A 9,012-nucleotide genomic window follows, 5' to 3' on the forward strand; every position below is an offset into this window, starting at 1 on the left:
GATTCGGTGGGATGCTTGTAGTAACAGTGACGTCACTAACATGGTGTTTAGTCAACCACAGCTAAAACTAACCAAGCGCGACGACAAAATTTGGCGCGCTGCGTTTTTTTGCGCGAAATCGTATCGCCTCTGGAAACGAATTTCAACGTCCAATTTACTGATTTCATCTGGTGTTACGCCGTTTCTTTGAGAAATCTTTTTTCTTCCGCCAGTAATAGAGTTCTGTGACCCAGCGTGATTTAGTTTTTAATTAATCTGAGTTTGCTGTAGACTTAGCTTTTGTTAATTTTCGGTAAGTTTCTTCGCATTTAGTTACGCGTAAAAATGGTCGTTGACAAATCTGCTATTGCTGTCGAAAAGAAAGAAGATGAGGAAAATGCAGAAGTAAAGTAAGTTTAAAAACACATTTAACTGTTTTGCCCGCTTGTTTTCATTGTTAGGCACATATAAAGTGTCCTTATTGCTTGTTGGGGCGCTGGTCTAGAATCCTACCACAACGCAGGGTACAGGTTAGCGTTTGGGTTAGGGTGGGTCAAGTATTATTATTTAATAATGAATATAATAATACTCGACCCAACCACACCAAAGCGCTAACACGCACCCTAACCCAAATTATCCAAATATTGTGAGTTGATTTTATAATTGTGGTAGGATTCTAAACCAGTGCCCTTTTTGGTGACATGTATATTTTTTGGCCGGAATTACTATAAATAAGCCCAAATGATAGGTTTTGCCAAAGCTCGTAATAACTTCCAACCTCCCCTTCATCTATAAACAGAATAATGGATAAAATAAATATAAGCAATTGAACTTGTGTGTTGATGGTCCCACAGTCCCAAAACTTAATTTTTTCAGATTATATTAGGAAAGTCAATAAATTTAGTATCTTTGTATTGTTTGTTCAATAAAATTGGCTTTATAATTTTACAAGAACTATCTGGGCAATTCTTGAATTAACAATTACTTTAAATGTGTTAAATTTTAGTGAACAAGAGATAGTCAATCTGAATGTCGCAAATGGAAAAAAGAATCTGCTGTGCGGCGATTATCCAGAGGCAGTGGCATGTTTTCAAGCTGCTTGTACCTTACAGTAAGATTTATATGTCCTAAGATTTCTTTCGTATTTCATAAATAAAAAAATCTTTAGATCTGAATTATTTGGAGAAACTTCACCGGAATGCGCTGAAGTGTTTTATTTTTATGGAAGAGCACTCTTGGAGCTTGCCAGGGTTGAAAATGGTGTCCTTGGAAATGCTTTAAAAGGAGGTACTATTTTAGGCTTAGTTTATGTTGAATTAAGCAGGGCCCTAGGTTGGAAATTAAGGTCTTCACAGGGATTCATGCTCAGTTGCAGCCAAAGCCACACATTTTGTATACCAGAAAACCAAAGGAATATTTACCAACCCCCCAAAAAAATGATTTTTAATTTAGTACTTTATTTTTAATCGTGCAAATTTTATTACAGCCACACCAATTTGGACAGAAATGTTATACAGTCCTTCGATTCTAAGCTGCAAAATCTTAATAAACAAAGACTGTAAAAAAAGAGAATGATTTGTTTACCATAACTAACATGCCCTGTTCATTCTTAAGTTATTTAAGTTTTTATTATTTGATTTTTATTTTAGTCCCAGAAACTGAAGATTCCTCTGAATCAGAAACTGAAGAAGTCCAATTTGAAAAAACAAAAGATTTACCAGGTGGAAAACTGTTCAAAATTTTGGTATAACGCAATTTAATTAGAAAAATAGGAAATGGGAGAAAATCTGTGCTGTTTTCTTGTAACAAAGGTTAATGCCGACATATTTGAATATCATTTAAGCTTAAGTGGTTGTTGCATGTTGTATTTAATTTTAAGCCAAGGAACGTGATCAGTTAAGACAAGAAGTGGAGGCTGCCATGGCAACCGAAACAGAGGACAACAATGACACACAAGATGAGGAAGAATCAGAAGAAAAGAAAGAACCAAAAAAAGATGACACAGAGAAAAAGGAGGAGACTACTGAGGTTGCTGAAGAGAAGATGGATACTGATGGAAAAGGTTGCTGTAGTGAAGTTGCACTGATGCAATCCAGACAGTGTGGAATGCAAATCCCTAATAGTCACTATTTTTGTGTGATGTTTATACCTTTTGCCTTTGTTACCTGAAAACAGCACATTTACTTTGATTTTATTGCACATCAATGTAATTTTTTTCACATGCTTACTGGTATTTTACTAATACATTGATTTTCAGATAAGGACGAATCAAAAGAAAAAGAGTCGCAACCCATTGAAAAAGAAGATAAAAAAGAAAATGGTAATTGTTTTTTTAGTAATTATTCATTTATTACATTTGGTTAGCAAAAATCTTATTTTTTCATGCAAATATTGCATAATATTAAAAGCAGACTATCATATCTAAGATAAAGTTTCACAAGTATTGGCATTTAAATTGAACTGTTTAAAATACTATTAAAATTGTTTACGCCTTTTTTTGTAAAACACTATGAAAATAATTTCTATTTAATGTTATGTATCATGCATCTTAGACCAAAAACCCACTGAGCCTGTGGCCAACAACACTGAAGCACCATCTGCTGATGATATAGACCCAGATGATGTCCCTAATATGCAACTGGCATGGGAAATGCTTGAGCTTGCAAAAGTTCTTTATCAAAAGTATGGTGTTGTAAAAGCAGTAGAAACTTGCTGTTATAATTTTCATCTTTATACAAGCACACACTACTGTTAACCAAAAGAAGTTTTTACCTAAAGTTGTAAATATCAGAATAAAAAGTATTTTGAGGTGGATAGTATGGGGAACAAATGAGGAACCTGTATTCTTTTACTTGAAATTTTGTGTGTATCTCAGAAAACCCAAAAGTGAAGAAAACAGTCTCCATGTGGCTCAGTGTAATCAAAAACTGGGAGAGCTTGGATTGGAGATTGAAAACTACTCTCAGGCAATTGGAGATTTCTTAGAATGCCTGGTCATACAAAAGGTTGTTTTCTAGCTTCTAACCAAACATATTTTCATATTGGCTACCTGAAACTGCAGTATGTGACACCTAGCTTTTAAAATATATGTTTTTTTATTACTTTCGAACCTTTATTGGGACAGTTTCTAAACACTAGATAAATTTGGTTTTCTGATTAAATAAAAAAGAGAAAAATAGGACTAATTTTAATCTAATTTGTAAATGGCTTGTGTGATCTAATTTTAGTTCCAATCTATTCTAAGTTTTACCAAAGATGTGACTTGAATTAATACGAGTCTAAACCTCTTGTTGGGGAGTTCTACAGTTTGTAATGTTAACCTTCAAATTTTATTGGTTTGATATGTGGACCTGTTTTGCAAAAACATTTATATTCGGTTGTATTTTTGTACTTTACAGCAACAGGCCCAAGCAATTACAATCCTGGTGTAGGAAAAAAGTGTTATTTTTACATGACAATAAGTTTTGCAATTTACAATACAAAATTTAAACTGGTGATGTGAAAATGAAAGCTACTTGAACCTATTGTGTTGTACCAGTGATTTTTGACCAGTAATGGGTTTCGTGGAACATTTGTAATTTTTAATAAAGCATTTAAACTAACTATTACTTTCTATTTTTCAAGAATTTAGTAATTTTAATCTTATTTGGATTTATAAACTAAAATGCTTTTCAGACGTTTGATTTCTGGTCTATGGAGCGATTTAAAATTTTGTGTTTTATATTCAGCCTAATTTTCGTATTCATATTTCTACTATTTATTTTCAAATAACTTTGATGTTGTCTTTTTTCCTTAGGAGCTTTTGTCAAATCATGACCGACGGCTTGCAGAAACCTACTACAACTTGGGACTTGCATACAGCTTTCACAAGCGTTATGATAATGCACTTGAGCACTACAATGCTGCATTGGGAGTACTTGATGCTAGAACAGGTTTCTATGCTGCATATAAAAACAAATCCTGAGTGTTTGCAACCAGTAACTAGTACCTCTGGTTCAGTGCTCCCCAACATTTTTGTTGCTGTGGCCCCGTTTTAAGTTTTTGTAAGCTACTCGACCCCCAATTTTTCCATAATCCAGATTACAATCATACAAGAATGTTTTAAAACTTTGCAAGAATGTCCCGATTTACGCCATAAGCATTCACAGGCATAAGTTATGGTTTATTGTTTTATTAAACACTGTTTTATCGCCAATTATAAAATATTGTGGACTTCTGTCAAAAAAATACATGTGCTCTGTAAAACATATTACGCACTACCATAACAATGGAAAATTGACTTCCCATAAACTCGTAATATAACTTAAGAAAACAAAAGAAAAAATAAGAATCGATTTACTTCAGTTTCGGTAAAGCTATCTTTATATAGCTTAATAATAAATTTTAAAGCCAAAAAGCTAGAGTATGTAGACATTACCTCTTTATTAAAACGTTTCATTACCTGCTGTATTTTTAGTATATATGACTAAAACACATCCAAACCTCACTAAACACAGCAGCATGTGGGTAGTATACCTAAAGTATCTTCATATAGATTTAGTTTTTTAGTGCAATGTTTTACAGATATTTCAATTGTGTGTAAAAAAGTTACACATAGTTTCCCGAAATAGGTCTTCGGTAAAAATTCAATGTTTTTGAAACATTTAATCAAATCAACAGAGGCTGTTGCCCTAAAATTTCAAATGATTATGAAAAAGTAATAGTGATTTTTTTTCCTTAGAATTTCTAAATGAGCAAATTAATGAAAATGACCGAAAGAAAGAGAAGAACGAAGAAACCATTGAAGAGTGTGCGGAGATTGGTGAAATCAATGAACTCATTCCTGACATTAACTCCAAGGTTAGAGACGTTTTTTGTTTTGATTTTATATTACCGTATTAGAAATAAAAGCCCTTTGCAAGTCTTTGGATTAACTCCCCAAAGGTCGGAGATTACTATTTTAGCACATAATAATAAGAGCTTACAGGTGTGTTGCGAGCTTATCGAACCATGGCCCTAAACTAATGGCATCCTCATGTGTGTTCTACTTAAGACATCCAATTCAAAGCAATAAAGTGTTGTTAATTTTTGGTTAGATTGAAGATGTCATCCAGATGAAAAGGCAAGAAGGAAAATTGGCTGGATCGCCGTTTACTAAATCCTCATCTTCATCCACTGCCTCAACAGGAGAAACCTCGACTGGATTTGGCGCTACTGCTGACCGAGTCTGTACTGTGGTGTGTAATCCTTTGTAATTATAAGAGTATTTATTTTACTTAAGGTATAATCCAAATGCCTAATAATGTAAGCCTTTGGTGTGCGTTCGCCGAAATATTCGCATTTTATCGTTGTTTTTTGTCCCTCTGCTTCCAGATTCCCATCCGCAAGTCTTCCAGCAGCGGCACGCCCACGTCAACAGCTACAACAGCTTCACCAAATGACATCACGCATTTGGTTCGCCGAAAGGTGGTGCGACATTCTTGAACAACTTTTACTCGTTTTGTGTTGACAAACGAGCAGAGACTAAATCAGTTTGCAACGTTGTTGTTTTTATTAGAGCGCCTGCCTTTTTGTAGCGGTTTATGTTAAAAGGTGGTACAGTGCCGGTTACCGATTCTAAATCGCCATTCGAAAAGTTAAGTTACATTTATCAAACGTTTAATCTTATTAACACATCTTTTATTTGCCAATTATAGCGGACAGCCCCAGACGACGAGAGCAACGCGCCGGTGGTCGACTCGAGTCCATCTAAGAAGTTAAAACGTGACGGCGAAAGCAACGGCGACCACACGAACGGCAAGGGTACTGCAGAGAGCGGAGGGGACCATGCGAATGGCACCGATAAAAAGGAGCCCGTAAGTCTGTATTGTTAAAACGTCCACGTCTCTAACAAACCTCGCCTTAGTTTCATTGAGAAGCATTTCACATACTGCGCAGTACACGCATTTTCGTAATATTTTTTTTCCTGAAAACACATTGTTGACATCTTAGAGCACCGGTTCCCAAACTTTTCTAAAAATTTCGCGGCCCTATAAAACTTCAAGGGCACTTGACCCATGTTTGTTGTAGGATAGTAGTGTAGTCACGATTTTGTCTTATGTAACAACTTTCTAACTAATGCGAGTGATTCGCTGTTAGCAGGTAGTACGGCATAATAGATGCTTGCGTATGATGTCACAGGACACATCATAAAACAAGCTATATTATCGAATAATAAAGCATAACTAAAGCATAATAATGAGGACAGATAATGTTTAAAACATAGACTAATGTTTAACAACATTCGCTAAAGCCTAATATATGCTTAAGCCGTAAAGACTAATCCTCATTGCGGACCCTCTGAAAATGCTGTTTGGACCCTAGTGGTTCCGCGGAATCCAGTTTTGGGAACCGCTGTTTTATAGCCAAGAGTGGCCGTTCGGGCCAGTTTTGTACCACATAGTGAGGTTTCTTCTCGTTTTTTGTAGGCGGTTCTCCAACTTTCGTTCCATACTCGATGATTATTTCATTTAAACTATATACTATAACTATTTTCAGGCGCCAAAATTGACCGCCACTGAACTTAAAGAACTAAAGAAACAGGAAAGCAACGGAACACCTGTAGCGATGGAAAACTAATTAAAGCATCGGTCTTGCGGAAGACTCGGCACCACATTAAAGTTCTTTGCTTATATTTTGTTTTGTTTTTTTGTATAAAATTGTGATCACACAAACACACTGCCCCCATAACTGAAATAAATGCTATTATAAATTATAATGATGTGTGGAATTTCTACAGGTTAAAAATAACAATAGGTTAAACCATTTGTCGTTTTAATATCGACATATTACAATACAGTGAATTATTTTTATTGTACTCACTTGGAAAATAACTTCGCTTCCTTCAATCGTTGACGTAAAGCTGCCCCAATATATCTTCGTTGTGTAAAGTGCTGTTACATACCAACGACGAAAAATGGGCCACACAAGCACCGAAAAAATGCCACCAGTAGTACGTAGGTACCCGAGCTGACTACTAAGAGGCCTTGCAAACAATATGTTCTGCTGCAAAAAGGGCGGTATACAAAACCGGAAAACTGCTTCATTAGGATGTGCACGTTTTAAGGAGCAGGATATGCTACCTGTATCCTGCGAACCTATCCTAGCGTTTAGAACTTTAGAGGATTAAAAACTGTGGATGACATATGCGCAATGTTTTTAGTAATGCGAACCTGAATACATCTGTAAACCGATAACAGCTATATTTTTTATGAGATTCTTTGAAGGTCGACAATCGACGAATAATGCAGCCTACGTTGTACGGCCGAAGAATTTCCGTAGTTTGGTTATCGCTGTACTTTATGGTTTAGTTTTTGCATTACAGAATGGTATAGTTAAGTTTTGAACCGCCAGCTTGCTGGCTAAACGTTCTTTAATTAGCTCTTATTTTTGAGACTGACTGGCGGCGGGACGGCCAGAAAACACACTCCACACGCAGGTCTCTGGTTTCTCTTTATGCAGCAAACAGGTTGCAGAAATGCGTGCGGCTTTTAGCAAGACACCAAAAAGTATTTTGTGAAATTGTAATGCCTGCAAAGTAGCGCAACACATTTTGAACCTGAAGGCGATGGAACGATTTGGGTCATGGGAAACTAGAAATTATACGACCACACGTAAACACACAAACCTACTTTGCGAAAGTTTTAAATATCGTAGCCCACTTTTTACTAAAAAGCCTCAATATTGCTATGGTCTAAAGAGGATTGTCAAAGCTAAGCGTCACATTTTAAGTGTTTTTTCACAATCCACATTGCTGTTTGAAAAAAATAAGTCTAGATATTTAAAAAATCCATTGCAACAAGCCTTTGCGCCATCTGCAGTGCAATTTTCTGCATCCTAAAAAACGGGTACTGGGAGGTTTTACTCGTCAATACGGGGTCTGCCGTCATTGGTACCAGGGCTGCGGAGTCGGTTAAAAAAAAACGAGTCCGACTCCGGCCAAAAAATGAAACCCGAGTCCGACTCCGGCCAAATGTAAGATTTTGTCGAGTCCCGAGTCCAGCTCTGACTCTACAGTAGGCCTTCCATATGACGTCTTTTAGGAGGATTTGTCCTCTTTCCTCAAGAAAACTGAATGATCCTCCGAGGACGCTCAAAAATGTCCAAATGTCTTGAGTTAGTTGCTTATACTTTTTTTTGCGCTAGCTCTAAGTTAATATTTATTTTTTGCAATGATTCCAATGGTTTCGCTGTGTTGTACACCACTCCTACAAACTCTGTTTTTCCAACTTTAACATTAAAACGGCAAAAAAATTTCGCGCTCTGCGCTAATCTTTTCTACTTAGAACTTCTTTTAGCACAAAGTCTCTTTGAGTACCACTGCATGTTTTCATATCATTGAAGGTATATAACGGCCCTATTTAAAATTTTGCCAACTTATAGATAAACGATAAAATTCATCCACCGTTCGAACTATTTTTTATCCATGTTTTATTTAATTGGATAACAGGCTAGCAAAAGGGGACTCAAACTTTTTCGCGCGAATCGATAATGTTTTTGCAATATTGCTGCTGTTGTTGTGTGTTATCACATCTTAAAAAAAAAAAAAAAACACGATAACGCAAAGTTTAATTTTTGCGCTTACATTTTTATTTGCGCTGACATCGCAGCCTTACAACTGTGGAGTGAATGCCCTCACGACACGTTTGTCTAAATCATCTCGTGCACGAGCAATTTATTATGTGTCCAATGCTAAAATCCTCCTGAATTTACAGTTTAGCGCCAATTAAACCCAATTTTTTTCGCGCTTGCGCGACCGATGACTAACTTCACTATTTTCAAGTTGTCTCAGTGATATTTAATTAAAAATGCCGAAGTGCTTTTCGTAGAGAGGGGGGTCGCAAGGCATGGGAAAATTACCAAGGGGGACACGGCTGAAAAAGATTAAGAACCACTTGTCTGTGGCATCAGGTGGTTCTCAGCAGACGCTTTCTTTAAATTTAGACAACAATAAAGCAAAATATAAGCTAGTACGTTATAATGCTGAAAAGGAAAACTCTATTTACTGCTGAGCTA

General features: G+C 36.2%; 1 protein-coding gene across 2 annotated transcripts; it reads left to right on the top strand.

Moving 5' to 3' along the window:
* The first annotated feature begins 268 nt into the window (after positions 1 to 268).
* LOC146164080 (protein HGV2-like) lies at positions 269 to 6,692 on the top strand. Of its 2 annotated transcripts, XM_083382075.1 has the most exons (14): positions 269 to 389; positions 986 to 1,090; positions 1,148 to 1,266; positions 1,629 to 1,700; positions 1,859 to 2,041; positions 2,237 to 2,299; positions 2,532 to 2,661; positions 2,855 to 2,984; positions 3,776 to 3,911; positions 4,700 to 4,818; positions 5,055 to 5,195; positions 5,332 to 5,424; positions 5,655 to 5,813; positions 6,496 to 6,692. In XM_083382075.1, exons 1-14 carry the CDS (start codon positions 325 to 327, stop codon positions 6,574 to 6,576), a joined length of 1,596 nt encoding a protein of 531 aa, XP_083238201.1. In that variant the 5' UTR covers positions 269 to 324; the 3' UTR covers positions 6,577 to 6,692. The 2 variants fall into 2 exon arrangements, with proteins under 2 accessions (XP_083238201.1, XP_083238202.1); XM_083382076.1 differs by lacking the exon at positions 1,859 to 2,041.
* Positions 6,693 to 9,012: the final 2,320 nt, after the last annotated feature.

The sequence above is a fragment of the Ascidiella aspersa genome, chromosome 2 (genome assembly GCF_963924565.1).
Source record: "Ascidiella aspersa chromosome 2, kaAscAspe10.2, whole genome shotgun sequence".
Taxonomy (NCBI): domain Eukaryota; kingdom Metazoa; phylum Chordata; class Ascidiacea; order Phlebobranchia; family Ascidiidae; genus Ascidiella; species Ascidiella aspersa.

What these genes read in the sequence shown, in the direction of transcription:
- LOC146164080 (XM_083382075.1), top strand. Translation starts at nt 325, where the DNA reads ATGGTCGTTGACAAATCTGCTATTGCTGTCGAAAAGAAAGAAGATGAG. An exon ending in GAGGAAAATGCAGAAGTAAA is followed by an intron (nt 390 to 985) that starts GTAAGTTTAAAA and finishes GTTAAATTTTAG; the next exon opens with TGAACAAGAGATAGTCAATC. An exon ending in GCAAAAGTTCTTTATCAAAA is followed by an intron (nt 2,662 to 2,854) that starts GTATGGTGTTGT and finishes TGTGTATCTCAG; the next exon opens with AAAACCCAAAAGTGAAGAAA.